General features: G+C 38.4%; 1 protein-coding gene across 1 annotated transcript in view; it reads right to left on the bottom strand.

Moving 5' to 3' along the window:
- The window catches only part of LOC135476271 (palmitoyltransferase ZDHHC8B-like), a 28,092-nt gene extending 4,363 nt beyond the window's left edge, over nucleotides 1–23,729 (bottom strand). The window contains exons 1-7 of the mRNA XM_064756252.1: nucleotides 23,583–23,729; nucleotides 21,312–21,430; nucleotides 13,068–13,225; nucleotides 12,021–12,193; nucleotides 9,830–9,932; nucleotides 9,032–9,123; nucleotides 8,554–8,692 (exon numbers count right to left, since the gene is read on the bottom strand). Of these exons, the coding sequence (XP_064612322.1) occupies nucleotides 8,554–8,692; nucleotides 9,032–9,123; nucleotides 9,830–9,932; nucleotides 12,021–12,193; nucleotides 13,068–13,225; nucleotides 21,312–21,430; nucleotides 23,583–23,674 (876 nt within the window). The 5' untranslated portion in view covers nucleotides 23,675–23,729. The remainder of the gene's footprint in view (nucleotides 1–8,553; nucleotides 8,693–9,031; nucleotides 9,124–9,829; nucleotides 9,933–12,020; nucleotides 12,194–13,067; nucleotides 13,226–21,311; nucleotides 21,431–23,582) is intronic.
- Between the last annotated feature and the right edge of the window lie 272 nt (nucleotides 23,730–24,001).

Below are 24,001 nucleotides of genomic sequence, written 5' to 3'. Positions count from 1 at the left end.
TACTTATTTTCAAAATGTACATTTAATGTTAAATTCACAAAATACATCCAGCCATGATCTATCACAACAGGGATGGTTGAATTTCCAATGGTTAAGACAACACCCTCAATTCAAATCCCATAATTTTAATAGAACACAAGCAAACACACACATAAATGTCCCTCCCAATTTTGTGGTTACTAGGAAGATCGAGAAAAACACCCACATTTACTGAGTAATTCAGACTTGCTCACAGAGTAACGCTCAAACCCAAGGAGGAACCAAAAATTAAAGCAATGTTCTTTAACTTAATCAAATTACGAGTACTGGGAAGAAAGTCTGTACCAAATTTAAAATGTTCCACTTCATTAGTATTTGAAACACAGCCACCCATCTATTTCTGTCCCCACCCACTAAAAGATGCATACCAAGGGGGTAAAACAAAAATTTGACCAAAATAAACAAAAAAATAAATATACTTTATGAATCTTAGTACAGCACAATGATATCACATCTATTTCAGCTTCTTGTACGTTCATCTATGGATACAAATACTGAATGTCACCTGAAGTTTGGTATGTAAATATCAACTTTCAGAATCACTTAAAGGTCTTTTCATGCTAACACTTAATGTTGTGGTGAGAGAAATTTAATCAGACTTCATCAAAAACTCTAAGTGGCCCTGTAAGGTGGATGAGTCATTCACCATCAAGCACTATGTGTCACTTAGGTGAGCTACAGTACTTTGTGTTAAGTGTCTACTCTTACATAATCAGCTGTTTTGACAAGCAAAATGTGTCACTTAGGTGAGCTACAGTACTTTGTGTTAAGTGTCTACTCTTACATAATTAGATGTTTTGACAAGCAAAATGTGTCACTTAGGTGAACTACAGTACTTCGTGTTAAGTGTCTACTCTTGCATAATCAGCTGTTTTGACAAGCAAAATGTGTCACTTAGGTGAGCTACAGTACTTTGTGTTAAGTGTCTACTCTTACATAATTAGATGTTTTGACAAGCAAAATGTGTCACTTAGGTGAACTACAATACTTCGTGTTAAGTGTCTAATCTTACATAATCAGCTGTTTTGACATCTAACCCTTCACAGAAAGATAAGACTATTTTCAGGCAGGTTATTTCCCCCCACTGGTCTTGTCTCTCCTGGCCCCATTTGCTGGATAGTAATCACTGCTAATGAACATTTCACTCAGCAGGCTATGATAATCTCCACAAACTTATCCACTACATGCGGCATAATTATCTCCCACTCCATGCCAGATTCTGTGACAAAAGTCTCCCACAAGCTCCGAACTTCAACTGTTGCATTTTATATCAAACAGCTCAATACCTCTCCTCTTAATGGAACAACAAGATGTTCCTACAATGATATGGTAATTGTACTGATTGTTGATAAAGTTGGTATTCAATTAGCATTAGAGAAGGCAGAATGCTAAATTTGAAGATAACATGGAAGATGTAAAATCCTTACTTTCACTTCTTTCACACCATGATTGATGTTTTTTCCCCTAAATATCAGATTACACTTAAAATACACCACCAATGGGTATACAAGTAGGTGATGATTCTACATTTCAGTCAACATTTTACAAGCTGCATGCTTTAATCTTTTAATCCAGACATATCAGACTGTGATTAAACTTTCAACAACATGTCCAGTATTTCATTTGAAATGTTCTGGTCCTTGGAGATTTGGGTACAAAAGACGGAGAACTGGTGCTACAGCGCTCCATCGGCGAATCCTTGTCTGGCAAGGCCATTGGTGTGACTGAGGCATTGGAGCACCCCAGCTGTTGGGCAGAACTGCTGTACAGGTACAGCTTCAACTTTCAACAACATGACCAAGTATATCATTTGAAATGTTCTGGTCCTTGAAGTACTGATGCTATAGTGCTCCGTTGGTGAACCATCTAGCAAGGCCATGTGTGCGATTGAGGCATTGGAGCACCCCAGCTGTTGGGCAGAGCTGCTGTGCCGATACAGATTGAACTTTCAACAACATGACCAATATATCATTTGAAATGTTCTGGTTCTCCTCCCTTAGCTAGCTAGTCCTTCAGCTAAAGAAAGGAAAATGTGATAAAACTGTTACGATTTATTTTTTATAAGTAATGTACAGCATCCAGGAGACACCATATTTTTATATTATTGCTGGTTCATAAACTTAGGTTTGATCACTGGTAAATGAATTATATTTGGACAAATCACAAGCCAGTTGGATGAGTTGATGTGTGACTTCACTCGCCCTACCAAAATTCCATTCACCACATAATATACATAGTTCATGTACGTAATATTTATTAATTTTATTAATCGTTTCTTATTGGCTGTTGTGAGAGATAGGTTGTCCAGATTTGAACCTGGGCCTTCATTGGTTAAGGGCTTGTTGACTTTCGGCAAGCCTTTGGCCAGTGAGGGCTCAGTGCCGTTACTGGTTTATGGTCTAACCCGGGATCACATGGGAAAAGCACGGCCATACGCTTATGTGCTAAAGATTTGCAGATTTTTTACCACTTTTTTTATTTGACACGCACTACATCCGTTTCTTAGATAAGTTTTACACAACACAAAAATGGTTGTGAAAGATTTTTATGGTTTTGTTTATCAAGGTAAACCAAATTCTGAAAATGATGAAGATAGAAGTCACAAGTAGAAGTTTAAAAAAACAAAACTCCGTAACTACAAATCATACATGAGCCTGCATTGACTTCCTGTCCTGTCCCTTCTACATTTTCAAAGGCCTACATTCTGTTAAAATTACATTATGTTCTGTGACTATACAGGTACGTACTTAGCTGAGGGATGGCTATATTTAGCACACATCTCATCATAAGCCTCAGAAAAACGTAATCCAATGAATTTATCACAATTGAGAAGTCTTTTTGTTTATAATAAGTCCAGGTCATCCACAGTCTTTAGTTCTCAGTTATCCATTACGCTGCACTTGACAAATTTACACAACAGCACCTAATGGCAATGTATAGCATGAATGTATGTTAGGGCAGGAAAAATCAGATGTGGTGTGACAGTGCAGGCATAGTAGCTAATCAAATGCCTGGAAATTTCTCATAATATATGTGGCGGGCACACTGCTAAAATAGAATACAGCTGCAAGAAAGGACTCAGATCTGAAGTACAATGTCATGGGAAGTACGGCGATGTGGAAATGAACAAATAAATCATGAAGTATAAGCCTGTATTTCCATGGACATGCGTTTGACAACTGTGATCTCAGGAATAAATCCTTATCTGATGCGTCAAAAATGGGACATGTTCCATTTGCTCTAGTGTCGCGTACATGTCTGTGTTAAAGAATCGTGCAGAGTTTATGGAAAAACTGCAGTGTACTTAAGCACATACAATTCCCATGCTGGGAAGAATGAACTGACGAATAATTGCAACTAACGAGATTGCATGTCTGTGGAAGCGCAGGATAATACTAAACATGAGGGATTACTTTACAGGTCTTACAGCAATCATAATTCAAATCCTGAAAAAAACATTAACAAAAATCTGCAATTCTTGAGCATAAAACTAGAAATCATGTCCTCTACCAGAGACTAGCATTCACAAAAAACATAACTACCATTAACTACTAACATGCTGTCACAGACAAAAGGGTGCCATTTCACAAAGCAGTTATACCGTTAAAACAAACAGTGAACTGGCAACATTTAGACACCCCATCCAGGAAATGTCCACCTTCATTCCTAATAATTCCCTTTGGGATTTACTTTAGAGCAAGGTGGAGTCAACGTGTCAATTTTTCTATGGCCTTGTGTACTGAATATACAGATCGAATTAGACAAAATTAGATTAACCTTCTGAATTATGTTCTTGGGTGGGTTTGGGTGGCAAATATTGCACAAATAGTGATTTTCTGCTGGTATTTGGTATCAAACCAAGAACACCTCTGTGTTAACAGACAGGCTAGTATCCCTACCATGTCGTATAAGGGCAATGTCATTTCACAATGGAATGTCAATGTGTTGTTCTAATAACATCTAAAAAACTGTATTCACTCTGAGGGCGATATGACAAAGGCTAAGCATCTGTGGAATTGGGGTTATCTGGCTCATGAAAATTCCCAGGAAATCCAGTGACAAAACCAGGTACAACTGCTTTGTGAAGCTGATGAGCAAGCAGCCTGACAACCTAACAATCTATTGATGTTAAGAAAATAAACTGAATTACACATCATTGTTTTACTTATTAGTCTATTCCATGCTCGTTCCCAAAAACAGTGGTTACAAAACAACCTTTAGTAAGTTTCATTCTGAACATTTTGACTTTAAATTTAACTCCAGTTTGGCTAGGACTGGATGCCAATTTAATTTTGTCAGGTTGAAGACATTAAGTTAAAGTACTGATCACAAACATGTAGTTGTAAAAACCACGGCTGCATACTGGCTGCAACACTTAAAACAAGAGTAGCTTTAAGATGATGAATGAATGAGGTAACGAGCCAAATATATATTGTCACATGACCACAACAGTCAGGTGGAGCATTCCAACAGCATCAAAATGGGTAAGGTGTGGTATGATGGAAGTAAAAGGCAAAAAAAAAAAAAAAAAAAAAATATGTCCAGAAAAGAAAAACAGTGAATTAACAAATAAATTGAATGAACCTATAAAACCAGGAACATGAAAGTAGAAAAACATTGTGTTGTAAAGGTATAATGCTTACCAGGTTAGTTTATGAGGGGGGGCTACACTAGACAATAGAATCCCGGGGATCATGATCAGCAAGCAAGCTATCAGGCTGGAACAGAAAACAATAGTCTGCCAGTTCTACCAGCTCAAGGGAACCAGCTCACACCAAGGGGAGGTAATCATGGCTGCCTGTCTACAACAACTTCTTGCTGACATACCAAAACTTCAGTGTCTAGCATTTGCATGGAATAACAGAATTTTTAATTTACTTTGATCTTGACCTTTTATCACGTACATGAATGTAATTTTGTTTCCTTTGGTGAAAACAAAAACACTATTGTATGTAGGCAAAAATTGCACTGTTTTGTTAGAATACTGTCTAAGTGAGCAATAATGACATATTGAAAGACCTGATAAATTCATGTTATCAGTAATTAATTTTTTACCATTTATTTATATGATTGGTCTTTTACTCCATTGTTTTCCCATTAAAATGGATGAGCTGGTGTTATATACTATGCAATAATGGTTACCATGCTTCAATATAAGTGTCACTGAATTTTTGGATGAGAACAGTTGTTCACAGAAAGCTGCCTTTTTAACCTCCTCTTCTAGAGAGCCACTTCTCTTGAGCAGTCTATAGCAGCTCCACACTTGAGCCTCCCATTCATACATTTGAACACACACCCTAGGGCAAATACAGCTCTCTGACTGAGATACACTGCACTTACACATGCCATAGAGATGGCCTCTGATCCAAAATATGATATTAACTGGGCAAATTACCTAGGTGGCCAACACCTTCAGCAGTGGATGCTCAGGTGCTTACACTATATGCAGCTAGACTGCATGTACATTTAATGAAAATAAGCCAGGAGTAGTCCTCCTTTTAGCAGCTGTGTTTGCCCCAATTCATCTCATAGCTTCCGGTTAAATAGCAGATTGGCCCACCATTACATGCCACCCTGTTATGAAAATCCACTCAAGCTCATCATTTCTTTTTCTTTACTTATTGTATGTGTCATGTGTAATTCTCTCTTGTTTGAAACTTTTTTTCCCCCAAGTTTAAAGCAAGGCTACTTTTTTTCTTCTTAGAAAACAGCTTTCAGTTTTAGATCACTTGAGTGGCATCTTCTATTCAGCATGGTTCCAAAAAGCGTTCACTATCAAGAACACTATTGTCACTCTTATTTATATTCAGACTTTCCATTCTTGTGGGATGCTCTTTGCTGTTTTGAATCCCGTTACAAGTGCAAAGACCTTGTTTTCAAAAAAGCCAAAAATTATACTTGTCAGTTGCTGACGTTTACGTTCATACATTTGCCCTGTGGACAGTAAGTGGTCAATTTACAACAAACAGGAAGCTGCTGAGACATCTATTATTGTACAAACTGTTAGTAACAAAGGTGTTAGTACATCTGGAAACTCTTCAATACCTGCTTACTGATAAACTGTGCTGTACTTTTTGAACTTTTGAAATGCATTTTAAAGAGAACCAAATTTGACTACCGTAACTGTTACAGGAGTGATGATACCTACTGTACGTGTTACAGGAGTGATGATACTTACTGTACGTGTTACAGGAGTGATGATACCTACTGTACATGTTACAGGAGTGATGATACTTACTGTACGTGTTACAGGAGTGATGATACCTACTGTACGTGTTATAATTTGTAACTTATATTTAAAATCTGCTGAAATATTTTCATCTAGAAAATGCTTTTTTCTTCTACACAGTACATATTGGAAAGTTAAGCAAGCACTGTGTTTAACTGTGTACACCATTCTTATTCATCATGCGACACCTATAAAGAAAGTGCACCTTTGTTAGTTCATCGATTTATTGCATAAGCTTCAAACTGTGTGGATTGAGATGTTACAGTCATCATCCATGTATGAAATTGACGTAATATTGTTTTCTTGCAGTGATGGTCTAATTAGCACTCGTCACCAGCTTCATGCAGAGGCTACAGCTGACAAAGTATGCAGCTTCAAACTGATTGCTATATATATGTGTTAGCCAGCACCAAACTAAACAATGCCAACACAATCAATGAAAACAGGATCAGTCTGCCTGAAGATCATAAGCTGTACATGCCGCAAGGGACCCAGGCTCTGTACCATCTCCCAGACATAGTAACTTGGTGTCTATTCGAGAATATGGGACAGAGCTCCCAGAAAGTTATATATATATTTTTACAAAACAATGCACAGAGCATCTGAGATACGCATTGGTCAAGACAAAAAGCAGGCATGGGCACAATTGCAGAGAACTTTCTAATCCTATTGTATATACTACCTTTAAATAAGGTGATAAAGTCCTATAACCTTTTTCCACAAAAGACAACTAGTTTATAATGCCACAAGGAACGGGAATTTTGATCAGTTACGAAAAAATGATTTATCTTTTGTGAAGCGGGCCTAGGAAGATATCTCATCAATGTATACAAGAGCTTTTGGGCAAGGGCAGATAATCCTGTTTCCATTTCTGTGTGGTACTCTTTGAGTAGACCCGGGCTAGGGTAGACTGTTAGACCATGAGCACCCTCGCATGCACCTCACCACCACACCACTCCATTTGTATCTCACCCAGGTAACAACTTATGACAAATAATGACCCTAGATAAGGGGAATTACTAACATGGTAGAGGGGCAGTGGGGGATGTAATAGTAGATTCCGTTTCATCTTGACATACGTGTAGGGATACAATGCGAGAGCACTTATACTGATACAACAAAGATCAATTCTGACAGCTCAAACTGTGGATCAGTCAAAAATACTGAGGACCTGGAGAATTACAAGTACTATCAATGCAATAAGTAAGGCTGACCATTGTCTTGCCTGCCAATCGTGATCAGTTCACCCTGGGATTTCAAAAAAAAAAAAAAAAAAGTAACAGCACTGCAACATAACATGATACAACTATAAAAAGGGCAATAACCAGCGCTGAAGTGTTATTAACAAAGAAATGTTGACATAAATCAAAGAAATTATCCACAGAAGAACTGAAACAAACCCACAACCACTTTACATATGTACTACAGTTACATATTAAGGACACGACACCAGTGGACCAAATATCACACTGTAAAAACACAAACAGTGTACGCTCCTTAGATTAGGTTAAGTGTCTAAATCACAGAACTGTCACAAAAGTCTCGCAAAGTGTACCCCACTACAGTCAGAAACCACACAAGACTTCAGACACAAAGTGGCAATGTTACTTTATAATTCATAAAATCTAGCCACATTAGGTGTAATGCAGATGACTGACGGTGTGTTAAGTCCTATCCAAGGGAGATAACTCTAAATGGTAGTATTCCGCTTGGTGGTATAAACCTACAAGTAGCACACATGAAAATATTAAACTAGCCAACCAATTCCCTGCTAATGTGTACCATGTCAATGTGGAAGGACTAATTATCTTACAAAACAGATATAACATACACTTCATGCAGAGTAGTGTTTTCACAGCCAAAGGGTTCAAATGCAAAGAGGCATCCGTTTATCTGAATGAAAATGTCACACTCTTGAAACATTTTAGCTGTTCCTGAATGACTGTCAAAGTTTACATGTATATTACACAAGGGCACATGAAAGCCTGTACTCGCCATAAAGCTGCACACATTAAGCCAAACAAAACTGTACAGCTGAACAAAGTGGGGTGAGAACGGGAGAGGTATGGTGAGAGAATTAGTGTGGTACAGTGAGAGTGGGTGTGACACGGTGGTGGGCATGGCACGACGCTGTGAGAGGGTGTGGTGCACGCGACATTGTACACGACGACATGATCAGGTGACACAAGAACACAGTGTGCAGCCTAGCCCGAGACTAACCACTGAGAGCAGGTTACACCTAGTTAGAAATCTGGCCATAGAAACAGAGAAGAAGCCAGACTTACCTTGTGATGTGTGTTGTGGTTGTTCTTGTAGCCATTGCGGTCATTCATATATATTTTACTATCATTGTTAGCTGCTATGTAAGTGACCCGATTTGAATCGCGGTTCACTGTCATTTTTTTTGGTAAAAATGCGACCAATCTGCAAAACACATTAAGAGTCATTTAAAATAAGCAAATTCACAAGAAAATGACTGGTAAAAAACTAGAGACTAAACTAAAAATTCCAGAAGAAATTTTGCATTGTAATCAATTTTTAAGCCAGAAATAAATTTGTCAAATCAGACCCTGAGCAGTAACCGCATATTAATCTATTGAGAATCTATAAAATTCATCTTGAGGATTTCTTATCAATTCCAGCAGTAACACTTCCATTGCAAAATCTATTCAGAATATCAAACAAATAGCGGGTCTAGAAATGTAGCCACCTGAACCCTTCCCTTAGCATAAAAATCACAGGTGTAAATCTGAACGAGCTTACCGTGGCCACTGGGGTCCACATATCGTGTATCGACAGTTAGCACTGCAGCCACGTGTGAACGGGTTATGTCCTCCTTTGAATTTTCCTGTCACCTGTTTGGATGATAAGCAAGACGTGACAGTTCAGCGGTTTCATGCCTTACACAGGGCTTGCAAAAATGGCAATACAGTCACGTACACATCCATAAATCGTTCAATTCAAAGATTCAATACCTTTATTTAGAAAAAAAAAAAAACATCTAAGAAAGCCAAGTGGTGATCTTTCTCACAACCGCTTACTTTATACAAACCCATGTAGCGCTGGCAGCATACTGTCAAGTCTTCTGCCGACAAATTCTTTATTTATTTGACTGGGGCAACTTTCATGGGAACCTCATGAATTTTTCACTCGTACAGCAATAGTCAGAATAATTGTGTGTTGAGAGTACTGCAGCAACATTCTCCAAACACCTGCTCAACCTCCTGACTATTAGCCACGGCCAAAATAGCTAGAGCTTGATTCCAGTAAGCGACGTCAGCGGCTTAACAGCTACTGCCAGACCAACCACTTGGTTGACTAAGCCACCAAAGGCCTGAAACAACACACTCTATAAGTGACCTTACCTTTAGTCATAAGCTATTACCTTCGGTGCTGAAACACATGCTTAAGCAGTAGTATATCAACCTACCTTTTCCACAAACCTGAAAACAAGAATTCTGTGAGGAAGTTATCCATGGAGGAAATTTTAGTTCAAATTCCATGAACAAGACCCATGGATACAGACAGGTAAATAACAAGGCAGTTTAGCTGGAGCCTCACCTGTTCATTTGTAGTGCGCCCTCGCGCGACGAGAACAATATGAAAGCCAGTCAGTCCCATGACAGGTATGAGCAAGAGGCCTATCAGGCACATAATTATGATACTGTGAGAAGGTCAAGGTCAACAATAGGACACTAATACAAATGTCCATGTGATGTACACTAGTGTTCACCTGTAGTCCAGATGGCTATACACATGTTCATATGATGTACAATAATGTTCACCTGTAGTCCAGATGGCAATACACATGTTCATATGATGTACAATAATGTTCATCTGTAGTCCAGATGGCAATACACATGTTCATATGATGTACAATAATGTTCACCTGTAGTCCAGATGGCAATACACATGTTCATTTGATGTACAATAATGTTCACCTGTAGTCCAGATAGCAATACACATGTTCATATGATGTACAATAATGTTCACCTGTAGTCCAGATGGCAATACACATGTTCATATGATGTACAATAATGTTCACCTGTAGTCCAGATGGCAATACACATGTTCATATGATGTACAATAATGTTCACCTGTAGTCCAAATGGCAATACACATGTTCATATGATGTACAATAATGTTCACCTGTAGTCCAGATGGCAATACACATGTTCATATGATGTACAATAATGTTCACCTGTAGTCCAGATGGCAATACACATGTTCATATAATGTACAATAATGTTCACCTGTAGTCCAGATGGCAATACACATGTTCATATGATGTACAATAATGTTCACCTGTAGTCCAGATGGCAATACACATGTTCATATGAAGTACAATAATGTTCACCTGTAGTCCAGATGCTCATGTGATGTACACTAGTATTCAACTGTTGTCCAGAGGGCAATACACATGATACGTGAACAGACATCTGTGCTGATGGAGTGAGTGATTGCATGCTTGGAGTTTTATGTCGCACTTAAAGATTTTTCAGTCATGACGATGAAGGAATCTTTAGAGTGCAAGACAGATTTCCAACGCTCTTTTACCTCGTGCTGCCTCACTGAGACCCCTTATCGAAGGCAAGTAAGCTGCCCGTCTGAGCCATTATACTGATACCTCTTCATGCTGAACGCCAAGTGAGGAAGTTACAACTTCCTCTTTTAAGGTCTTAGGTGTGACTCGACCCAGGATTTATCCTGGATCTACTGCTCCCGAAGAGGACGCTCTACTACGTGTGCTATCGAGGCCTGTCTGTGTTGATGGAAAAACTAAAAGTACTGGTACAGCGTGTTGTACCAATTACAACCAAGAGGATCTATGATTTCTCCATAGTTTAAAAAAACAAATTACAGCATCTAACAAATGAATTTGGTAAGTGACAAACTGCATGTGCATGAAAGAGAAAAAAATTCTGCCACTACAAATTTTATTTATTTTATTTGATAGGTGTTTTACGCTGCACTCAAGAATATTTCATTCATACAACAGCGCCCAGCATTATGGTAGGAGGAAACCCATGCCAAATTTTAAAATTTCTTCTAACAAAACAACCATGATTTTACTACAGTAAATCACCATTATATTTTATAAACTTTTTACCAAATTTTTTCACTGCTTTAGGAACTGCAGTGCAGAAGTATGATTAGTTGGTGAAAAATAATGCTAAGTTACTGTGACGAATAAAAACTGTGCTGAGAATCGTATTCCTAACATACCTGGGTAAACAATAAAACGTGTTCGGGCAGGAGTCTAGGAACAAACGTAATTTCAACTGAACTGCTTCCCTTCACACTTATTAGGCGCTATTAAAGCCCTCCACGTATGATGCTGCTGTTGATTCCCAGTTGTTTACTTTTATTTTCTAACACGTAAGGCATCACTGATGAAATTCAACACTTGTCATGCAGGTCTACAGTTCGCCTTTTTCGAAGACAACAGACTCTGGATTCGCGGGTAAAGCAATGGTAAATCATTCTACACGAAGAATTTAAACTGGGTAACTCGATCAACACAAGTACCTGAAATTCTTATGTACATTTTTTATCAAACCGTACCACTGTTGCCAGTCACACTTCTGCTTATTCTAGCCATTACGAATTATCTCCCTTGTCAGAGTTTGATTTTACGCAGATTCGATTATAACAAGATATGAATCTTTTGTGTTCGGATGAACGCGTTATTTCGAGGGAGCAGTGTATAGTTTATTTACGGTACAGAATTTCTATCAATTCCAAAGGATACCCAACTATGCAGTTGTACTGGGCGAGATCTTTCTTATGCTGGAGCACGTAGAGGAGACAGAGAGCGAAAATGTTGATCATGTGGACTGCCAGCGAAATAAGGAACATGAAGAAATATCGATAGTTTCTCCGTCCTATACAGTTGTTCACCCAAGGGCAGTGATGGTCAAATGTCTACAATCAAGACAGAACATTGGTTGTTATATACTTAAGAAATGGAGATTTAAGCTCACATGCAAAGGGTATTTCACTTATATGACAACAGAGGTAACAATTGGAGGTAACCGTGTTGGCAATTCGTCAGTTACTTGACATGCGGCAAGGCACACACTATTATCCCCAGGTCTAGCTCAATATCTATGTTGTATTGGTGGAAGGCAAGTGATCTTCCTAGAAACCATATGCAATACAATCTATACAGCATTACATGCCAACCAGGCCTTCAGAACAATGGGCAGGATCCCATGTCCAAAGCTGGGATTGAACCGTCGACTTGTGCATCCGAGTCACGGAAAGCATCTTCATCACCTAGCCCACAACAAGTCCTCTAAGCACAGTCAAAAAGGTACAGAGGCAATGCAGACATACCATAATAGGGTAATCACATTTAGATAAACATCTTGACAACATTTTAATAGGATTCAGGATTTTAACCTCTTAAATATACATGTATATTGTATCAGTTTTTACAATGACCTTGGACTTTATATTGTGCCACTGTATCAAGAGCAGAGATTGTAACGACTACATGTAAAAGATCAAAAAGATTAATTTTAAAAAATAAAAAAAAATGATTAATTTCGTTAATAAACGTATCAATCCACAAACCTGTTTTCAGCAAACAGACTAATTTAAATTTTTCATATTAAAACACAATTAAAGAACAGAGTACAGCTGTGTGTTTCACCTCAATGACAGGGGCCACTTGTACAAAGCGATTGTAGGCCAAGTTGATTCTAACTACCATCTTGACACATGTGAAGAACATAGGTTGCCTTGGTAATTACTAAGCCTACAATGGCTTTGTGCAAGAGGCCCCTGGTCTCACCTCAATACAGTTATTACAGACACTGCAGTGTGAACATCTTGGTGGTCTGTAAAACTGACACGTGGTGCACCACTTCATCCGCACCGTGATGCCTTTGATATCCACATTTTTATAGAGCGGAGCGCGCCCTTCATCATCCTTCAGCTCTTCATCTTGAGCTACAACATAGAAAAAGTAGTAGAACATACAGCATAAGTAGTAACAGTTGTGCCATCATTACAAGAAATATTTATTTATTTGATGAATATTTCACTTATACTACAGTGACCAGCATTATGGTACGACGAAACCGGCAACCATACGCCGGCCGACTTCCCAGGTACGGCCAGACGGGAGCTCTCATGCTGGCACACTAATCACACTGGCCATACGTGCAGGCCCCGAAACAAAAAATAGAAAAAAAAAACTCCCAGAAACACTTACATGTGACATGCCCAAAGTGTATCTTGCCGGATGAATACTGCTTTATAATGATTTGAAAATGATTAGATTTATGAACCAAGCAGAGCTCCGGAAAAGAGAGGTGTGAGAGTTGATGGCGGGTGGGGTTTGAAATAAATATTTCTGACAAACTAAAAACAATCATCATAAATATACCCTGTTTTACGTCGTACTCAAGAATATTTCACTTACACGACAGCGGCCAGCTTTATGGTGGGAGGAAACCGGGCAGAGCACGGGAGAACCCAAAACCATCTGCCGGTTGCTGCCAGACCTTCCCACGTACAGCCGGAGAAGAAGCTCGCACGAGCCGGATTGACTCAGGACAATGTACTCCAATGTACGGCTACTTGGCTCAAAATGTGTACATGTACCAGTATGTAAATTTCCTCGCGAGTTTACAAATGTACAGTAAATGACCTAAAATTTCATAAAAAAAAGTTCATTTCTGTAAGAACAGACTATAAGAATGAGGCATCAGTCATGGACGAAACCTTTGGTCATTCACCATAAATGTGTAGAAGGCAAGAGTAAATCAAGGGTTCATTGCCCATCGGTCCTGCAGTAAATGATCAGGACAAGAGCTTGATCATAAACTTCACAGTTTTGTTGGTCAGTAATGTGTGAAAGCCATACATGTATGAAAGGCTGTTCACGACTGGGTCACTAAGTATGGGGGAAGTGGGGGACGGGGTCATTGTTCCTTCACACTAGATCGTCCGTGAGTGTGAGACCACCTGAAGCCATAGGTGGCAGAATTGTCCGCACACTATTTACACCTAATATATATATCAAGCTCAAAACTCCAATGCTTGAGACAGAGGACTCAACTTTACATAACTGCACATAAAACAGGGAAAAATAGTCCAATGTCAATCAAGCAATGTTCGTTCGATAGCTGACACATTAAGCTTTACATTGGTGTGTGAGCCTAGTCACATATATTGGGCATAAATAGCGGTCTGGCGATTCTGCCACCTATGCCTGAAGCTATCATCTGAAGACCAACCAAATCCAACTACAGACAAACAAGGCCGCGCTGCCCCTAAATGCTATTTAATTAAGGTCTGTGAGGGGCGATGGCCAGATCAGATACCTCTGACCCAGGGCTATGTCATAAATATAGCCCAATTTGGCAGAAATCAATGGGGTTTACACCTGAAAGTCACTGTCCATCCATGTCACCCAAATTTCGTGTGCATCTCACAGCCAGCCATACAGCTCTTATTGATCCGGCTGCGCACAGCAGATAACGGGCTGGTGACAGGGTGGGCTCAAAGCCTTTTATCATCATAATGCTTGGATCACAACACAAAAATCTCAACACCCTTGCTCGATTGACATTAGGAATGTTACTGTTGAAATCAAAGTTTTGCGTGTAAAATCCATCCTCAAAAGTTTGGTTGCTGGGCGTAAACCAACCAAACCTTCAATTGTAAATAGCCCTACTAAGTTTTCTCTCACTCTAAATTTCTTTAAAACCAATATATCTTTCATTATCCAGAATAAAAAAAATTTAACACAAATTCCCATCTGACCTAACTTGTAAGCCATCTTTTTTATTAAACACAATCTGATTATGCCCCAACGAAGAATTTTAAAGGATGGCCTAACCTTTGTACCTATTAATAATTAGTTTGTCGTCATGTCAACGCATTGCACACGAGGTATAAAGATTCACGGCTTCTGAAGCAAATCACTTTTGCTCCTGAAGACTCATACCACCAAAATGTTTTATTGCTCACCAGATGAAAGCTGTACTAATGGATATGAAATCAAAAAACATCAAATTGTACTGTCACAAATGAGTAATGCAAAACACATAGCCTTAGGGAAAACTGTTGGTCGATCTACATTAACAGCTTCTAAACACATCACAAACACAGAAATGAAACATTCACAGTTGATAAAATGCGAAACACAAGTTAAGCAATAATATCCTGACTGACTGCTGTAATGTCTATGACTGATTACTGCTGTAGTCAATCTTCCTTCCAATCATCATCATGGAATTAAGGCCAAACTCCATGAAAATCTATGCACATGTACATCTACTTGTAGTAATGATAATGGTATTTTATGACTTAGAACATATTACACTTATTGCTGGTCCATTTGTTAACAAGCCCAATACAGAGTTTTCCTTGTTTTAAATGATTAGAAGCAGCTGCTGAATTAGACAAGAAAACGATAATTATATCAATTCCAGTCCATCTTCATAACAGAGCAAATCTCTTCTAAACACATACGAAGTCGGGTGTACTGAGCAGACAAAGTCAACATAGGCATAATCCTATTTGGAAAAGTTTGATAAAATCTTGCAATCGTGAACAACTGTGACCGACAAAACTGGGTACAACTGGATGCTTCAAGTTGCAGAGAAATACATGTACATGTAGAACATGTTTCCATTTTCACTATGTCTTTTACTTGTAACGTCATCAATAAACACTCATCCACAATACCTTGTCCAGACTTACTTAAGTTACATGTACATGAATATTTTTTTCAATCTGATGGTATTTAATGTTGTTTTCAAGAATATTTCACATACAAACTGCAGGTCATTTTCACGGGTTGGGAGACCAAGGCAGAGCCTGGAGGAAACCACACCCTTTATCAATTACATGTTCCTGAAAATCCTCCTGACTGTCAGAAGTCAGCTGAAGTGAAACAACGAGAGCCAGGTCTGAGCACATGTACATCACATATGTACAGTACATGTATAATCCTCAATGGTCACGGGCTGATTGGATTCAGGAAGACCAGTGCGTTAGCTCGATGAGGCACAGGAAGGTCCAGTTACAATAACAGCGGAGGTCTCCTTTAACAAAGTGCAGAGAATACAGGCAGATATATGGTGATTAGCAATATGCTGCATTGTTCAGCTTCTGGTGTATACAGAAAACAGAAGGGACAGTGGTATAAATGGTGAGACAGGTTCCTTTGACCCTTGAAGGAAGCTCATTAGAGCCCCTCCAATGCTGCTGTGGCTCATGCTGTGCACATGAAACATTTAACCATATAACATCTCTCCACATATGCCAAAGTGACAAAAATCACGACATCAACTTTACAAAACTACTGCAATTCTGTATTTCAATACCGGTGTGGGGGGGGGGGGGGGGGGGGGGGAGATGAACGAGAAGAAAATGGTAAAATAATGTGTTTTTATCCCGGTTACACCACATCAGATGTTAGCCTAAAAAGACAGATAGTTAATTTAGATCCGTAACCTAAAACCGTGTCCTTCAGGCACAAATCCATTAAAGCAAGCCTGCTGTAAATTACGCTGACACCTGTTACTGGATTCTTGTAACAGTCCACCGATTACAGATTCCTGTTTCCTGGACGTTTGTTATTCTGCTTCCGCTCAGAGATGTGAGCTCCAATACCAGTGACCATCAGACAGGGTATATGTATGAGCCATTATAAAGTAATTCCTTCATACCCCAAACCATATCCAATACATGTGTTCAACCCACTATCAACCATACGTAACTGCCAGACTTTACCAGTGATTAACAGGAAGTTAAAATTTTCAATGTAGACAAATTCTGATCAAAGCTGGAATAAATGAATGATTATGGCTTTATGATACATTGGCTGTACATTACTGTTGTCATAACATGGTTTTATCAACCTGAAAACAACAGGACAGGACTTGTTGAATGAATGAATGAATGAATGTCATAATGAAAAACCTGTAGTGTTACAGCTATACTGTGGTTTTACTATCTTAAAAGCCGTACGACTGAAGGTATACACTTGAAAACCTTGGGGATATAGATGTATTTCATACTCCAGCTTTCCACAATGCTACTCCATGACTACAACAAAATCACACTGTACATCAAGCAGAAACACACACCCTAGTACATTGGAGATACACTGTAATGGCCTGATCTAGACATGCTAGATTAGCATACAGATGAACAGCCAGTACATGTGCACTTATATTACAGTCTGTCATCTATCATATCTATCTAACCTAGCAGCCGCTGTCTCCATACCAATACACCTGGAAAGTTTTAATAGTGAAAGAGCTAGACGTACATACAATTCAGTTCAATCTGTAGATGTGGCTCAAACAGCTGATGCCCAGGTTATATGTACAAGACATTTCAAACCTTCCAGCAGTATTTCTGTTTACTCTTTGCACAGAACATTTATGCATTATAAACAAGCATCTATCTTCAGTTTTGGGACTCACAGCAGTTTTGAGATAAAACATCAAATACATCAGTGTGTTAAGATACTGAATAAGTTTGGTTGTATCTCAAGATAATGTATATGATCTTGATGAAGTGAAAACTGAATGCCTGTATAAATAATGCACAAATACTGGCCATTTATTTAGGCACAGATACATTTATTTATGTTTTGGACTCTTGTTTTAATTTCATATTTAAGTATATGAAGTATGAGAAAAAATCTTTGTCATGAAAGACGTGATGTTTCCACTGTAACAACGTACTGTCTACATTACATCATTAAGATGAACTGGGCCACGATTGTTTGACAATAATAAAATGACGCCACAGCGTGCTATTGCTGTAACACTGTAGTTGGCCTACACGCATCATCATGTATGCAAATGTTTCCCAAAAAGATCCAAACAAAAGCCCTCAAGCTTTGACCTTCCCGAGCGTGTTGATATATGTACCCCAGGTGAATATCAATCAATGTACATGTATGTATTACCAGTAGAGCTTTGGGAGAAGCAGCAGAAACCGTTATCAGGAAGAACATCCTGGTACCCTCCACAGTAGGATGACTACGACTGCAATCCCTCTGTCATCAGCTGATTAAGGCTCAAGCCTCTTCCCCATTACCACTGATTAGGTCAGGGGACAGTATGAGCTGCAGCAGTCTAGATAAGCTGGCATGCTCTGTGTGACATCACCAAACTGGTACACTGTTAAGCTCCTAAATCCATGGGTTTTTATGGTAATGTCAGCCAGACACTAGCATGGTGTGATTTACTTCTGGGCTTAGACTGTAATTGTAGATTTACATTTCAAACCTTCGCCATAATATAGCTGAAATACTGCCGATAAGCCATAATCATTCATTCATTCATTTCAAACTTGGGTTGAACACCTCCTTCCAATGTCATCACTCTTTTTTTTTTTTCTTGCCACTTTCCAGCTATTGTTGCATGGTACCTGCAAAGACTGGGCTACACACTAAGCAGGACACGACCTGACTGACACAAAACTGCACACCTACACACATGTATGTACACCCTACTATATTTCCTGGGATGATAACTGCTCACAAAGTATGGAACTCGTGAAACCACTTTCCGCCTTTAACAAATCAGTCCAAAGCTATGTACGCTTTCCTTTCATGTCGGACACATGCTTCTGTGTACGTGTGCACATAAAGAAAATCTATAGTCCAGCAATGTTACGACAGAAAATGCACCACTTTAACAGCATTTTGGGCCTCTCTGTTCAGCTGTGCAGCTTTTCAGTAACACGCTGTTTGGTTATATTTCTTGCATGTCAGACATGTTTTTAACAAACAGCTTGTATGAGAATAGGTGTACTGACCATGTACTGATGCTATCAAGAGATTATGCTATTAACAAAAGACCTGCATTACCAAATTGTTCAGCCCTCTTCACAAAAAAAAAAAAAATGTACAGACCTACAAATCGACAGACACTGTACACTTTAGGCTTAAGCGACCAATGCACAGGTGAAGACAAGACCACGAACATCACTTTAACCATGTACGACAATTTCACAAACACATGCACAGATAGCAACCTTGCAACATGTGGTAACAGTTTATCTAATGTTTGCATGTCAATACTGAGTCATCACAAACAATAGAACTATGCAGGCTTTGTATTCCTACTTCAGCTGTATATTTCCTTAAAAGTTGTAGTACACAAAAGCAACCTTTCAACAGAAGCTTTTGACATCATTAAGATCCAGTTCTTTTATATGCTTCATTAATACAACCCATAATACCAAAACTTGTCATTATGGAGACAATATTTCACATCACTGACGTATTTGTGAGTGAGTGCTTGGGGTTTAACGTTGTACCTTAAAACAACAGAGAAAAAACTCTGAACAAAAATTAAAAAAGCTGAAAATGGCCTTTTAAGTACTTGCAAAGAGATGTAAATACTTAAACTCATTTAGATCAAAGCATCCATGAGTGCATGCGACCACAACGAGATGAGCAAGACCTGAAAGTATCATCATGCACCTACAAGTGCTTTCTACTGGCATGTGGTGCATGTATGTAAAACTGCATGTTTGAAGATTTTATGTTTTCAGTAAAATAATCAGTTGACCTCTGGGCAGCTATTGGCAGACATTGCAACATGTGAAGTTGAGTTGAGCACAGCAGATGTGGACAGGGTTAGAACAAGCCAATAATTAAATGACAGGCCTCAAATTAAGAGCTGGTTCTGGTAACCTGTTTATGGTCCGCCCTGATTTGGTTACTGGTAATACATTTAAAAAAATGGGTTACCATGCGTCTTTTAAAACAAAAAAGATTATGAGCTCTCAAAATGTTGTATTATTCATTTAATCTCTCAAAAAAAAAAAAAATACTATCAACAATGAACATCCAGCAACTTGTAACCAAGAACAAATTATGTGTGTGTGAAAAATCACACCAGTTAACTCAAGTTCTCTCTTGGAGTGTCCCACAGAATGCTCACCTTATGTTAAAAACAAAGAATATCGAACTTTAAATGTCACTGTGATAATGACATGGATTAAAAAGTCAGTTGGTCAATGGTTCACTCAATTTCAATGCTCGACACAATGCTAAATTAATGTCAAAAACACAGAAAATCATACTTTAAATCTCACTGTGATAATGAAAAACAGAGAAGTCAATGAATGTTAGTTCACTCAATTTCAATGCACGAAAGAATGCTAAATTTATGTTAAAAACACAGGACGTCAAACTCTGGCACTGACAGGCACACTGCAGACGCAAAAGAGGCTGTTGTTGTTGTGGTTGTGGTAGAGTGTACTTCACATAATGTCTATCTGGATAGAGCGAGTCTGGTTTCACGTCTCGCCACATTAGCCTTGTGTACATAATTTACGCCATCAACATACGAAATTATAGACTGCAGGGAACTGACGGTTATCCCTTGGTGCTTTGCACATATTTACGCCACATATTTACTGCATATCTTGCACCAAAGATTGGTTATTTTCATGTTGTCATCCAGATCGTACATGAAATTCTCACTGAAATCCAAATTTCTCACATGCCTTAAGACTTGCAGATTCGTGAGACATTTTATGCCGAAATTCACATCCTTCAATCTAAAACAGTTAAAGGGAATAACAGAAAGTATCCAACAAAATTTAAAAAGTTGAAGTTTTGACACATGTTAAACAGCTGGTCATTTTGCCGCGGGTTCTTTTCCCGGCAATGCCGACTGGCTGAACTTAATCAGGTTGACAGGTCAGATAACTCATACATTTCTAAAACATGAGCGCATTATTGATGTGGTTAGTGAGGGAATGTACAAGTCAGTTATAATCTCCGAGATGCCCTTCCTAACCATCGTTTTATATAGAATAAAACATGCAGTGGAGAGCGTAAACAAAGCCTTCATTTACAGCAGTGGTAACCGATACAAAAACCAAATGAGAATTCGCCGCTTAATTTGAGCCCTGAACTATGCCTCCACCACTGACAGGTGCACTATAAATGCGACTGTCACATATACACATGTTCTTGGATATGACTTGCTTTTCACATTAATTGACAGCAGTGCTCAGGGGCATTGCAACATAAGCACATACATACCTTTAGGATATATACCAGGGTCCATGAAGGTGGCCAAGGCGAAGTTGGCAACCACAAATATGGTAATTATTCCTGAATAAATAGGGATGCCAATCGTCACAGTGTAAAGGAAAGGGCATCTGGAAGATAAAGCAGTGAATATTTAGATCACAAGTTATACGTAACAACCATATTTATTTCTCCTTATTTATTTACTTCTAAAACCATTTACTAGTGTATATATGTGCCATAGTTAAGTTAGTCTAGCAGACACATACTTTATTCCAGTTGAGGTTAAGCTTTTTTGAAGTGTTACTTTGCTTAATTCTGATTGATTCATTCACCTTACAGGACTGAGTGAATTAGTACTTGGGGTTCAACATCGTAGTTAACAATTTTTCAGTCATATAAAGATGACAGGACCATTTGAGAGCTTTTGGTTAAATCTGATCGATTTCTTGTCGGAAAAACTTGTCTTGCCATCAAGAGTATCATTTTAAAGCCTTTTAAAGCTACACATGTGCATGCATATGACTGAAGAGTATCCCCTGGCTTTGCTTGAATGACTTCGTTCAAAAATTCAATTACCTTGAGCTAACTTTCAGTACTGAATAGGAATGAATGAATGATTTTATCGGACAATACCATATAGGCTATATTTAATCCACATTGTGCTGACACTTTGTAAGAAACCAGCCAATAATAACCCATTTCCAACTGAATGCAGCATTTTAATTTGATTTTAATTTAATTTCTTAGGTAATTTATAACTGAAAACATCCTATACGCATCTTAAGAGTTAGAAAACACCATAACAAAATAAGCTTGAAGTCATGGCAGACACAAGTATTGTAACAAATTGAAATGCAGAACACCATGATGTGAACTAAATAAAGGTCATTTACTAAGAAAGGAGATGACCAACTGTGAACAGTATAACCACTCTGATCTGACATTAACCTGCAGCTCAGACAAAACCAATTTACCAGCTCTTCTGGTGATAAAGGTACCTTGGCACTGAGTCTCAACTAAGCTGTTTGTGGCATACATGAATGCACGTAGATTACAATGTATGGGACATCCTATTTGCCTATCAATAAAGGTATTCTTTTATGACAAGTTAAATAGGCGTTTTTGATGGAGAATTCTTCTGCTTGTCGATACTAGTATGAACATTCAACAACCAACTTGAATTTCATTAATCAACCTAAGGTTTTGCTAGTATTAATGCCTGGACATACTGGATAACATATCGATGTTATATTTATTTCACATAAAAAAATAGTGAGCAACACTTTCCACTGGATCTTTAAACAGTACACAGGTATGGCACTGACTAACTGGCAAGTAAAGGGATCAGACAACACATTTTCCATATTTACTTATTCATGTTTAAGAGATTGAGGTATACAAACCTAGATAAAGTTGACCTTAGGAAAATTAATTTCAGTTTCTGAGCCAATCTAAATTACTTTTGCTAATGTATCTGGCAAAGTAATTACCATTACAGCTTCAAGAAAAATCTGAGATTTTATGAAATAAAAGTTTTACTGCTTGAACTCCATTTAATTTAAGTCGCCTTCAGAATCTGACCACAACGAACAGTGTTGGAACTCAGTGTTGTGCAGATTTGGCACGGAATTTTACTACAACAGTTAAACTCTAGCAAACTCATACTGCTTTTATGCCCTGGAAGGAACTCGGATCACAGTAGTGTGTAGGGAGTGAGTGAGTGCTAAGGGTTTACCGTTGTATTTAACAATTTTTAGGTCATATGACTACGAATGTGTATAGGGAGCTTATCTTTCGGTAAAATCCACGATGGCTAAGCAGACTAATATCCAGTTATCTCAAAACTGTGCAGATATGCACTGTCTATAAACTACAGATCACAAAGCTTCAATCCTTGTGAAGAAAATACTCACAGATACTGTCGGTTAGGTGTAACTTAACTTAACTTAACCCATAACTAAAACACAAGAAAAGGACCTAATTAAATCAAATGTAACAAGAACAACTGAAAGTGAAACACCTATTCGTGTAACCACTGATTTGATGCAATGGGAGATTGAAAGTGTCGCTGCAAATGAACTTGGATACGGGTAAGAGTACACATGCACTATTCAAAATGCCATACAATACGTTCTAGATTTGATAACAATTTATACAGACAAATTAGTAGAGATTTATACGAAGAATGAGAGCAGGTAAGTGTCAAACGCTGTGTGGCAGAAACCGGATACAACAACATCACCCACTCAGAATAATTTGGGGGTTGGGTCCAATACTCACATAACTCCGAAAAACGAGCCTGAGGCTCCCAGCAGAAGACACCATGCCACCGTGGCAGGGATTATCTTCGTGGAACATTCACATCCAGCCATCTTGGATATGTACAAGATGGACAAATCTTCAGAAATTATCTCTTATTCCATGACCGCATCATCGTCGTGCAACCTGCATCAAACAAAGATGGCATTTTTCGTCACAGAGGACCTAAGTACACAGTTTGGTAAATCTTCTATAAAACATAAACCCATGTATCCACACAGTTAAACTGTCTGAATCTCTACTGCTGTGCAAAAACTACAATACTGATTGGAAAATGTTTACCATAAAGATGTTGAAATTTGAGCCAAAAAATGCATTTTAGCTGACAGGTAACATTATAACTGTTGTACTGGCGTAATAATTTTATAGCAGGTTCTCCG

The sequence above is a fragment of the Liolophura sinensis genome, chromosome 10, assembly GCF_032854445.1.
Source record: "Liolophura sinensis isolate JHLJ2023 chromosome 10, CUHK_Ljap_v2, whole genome shotgun sequence".
Lineage (NCBI taxonomy): Eukaryota > Metazoa > Mollusca > Polyplacophora > Chitonida > Chitonidae > Liolophura > Liolophura sinensis.
The sequence above is the reverse complement of the archived record's forward strand: the minus strand, read 5'-3'. Positions and strand labels throughout refer to the sequence as shown.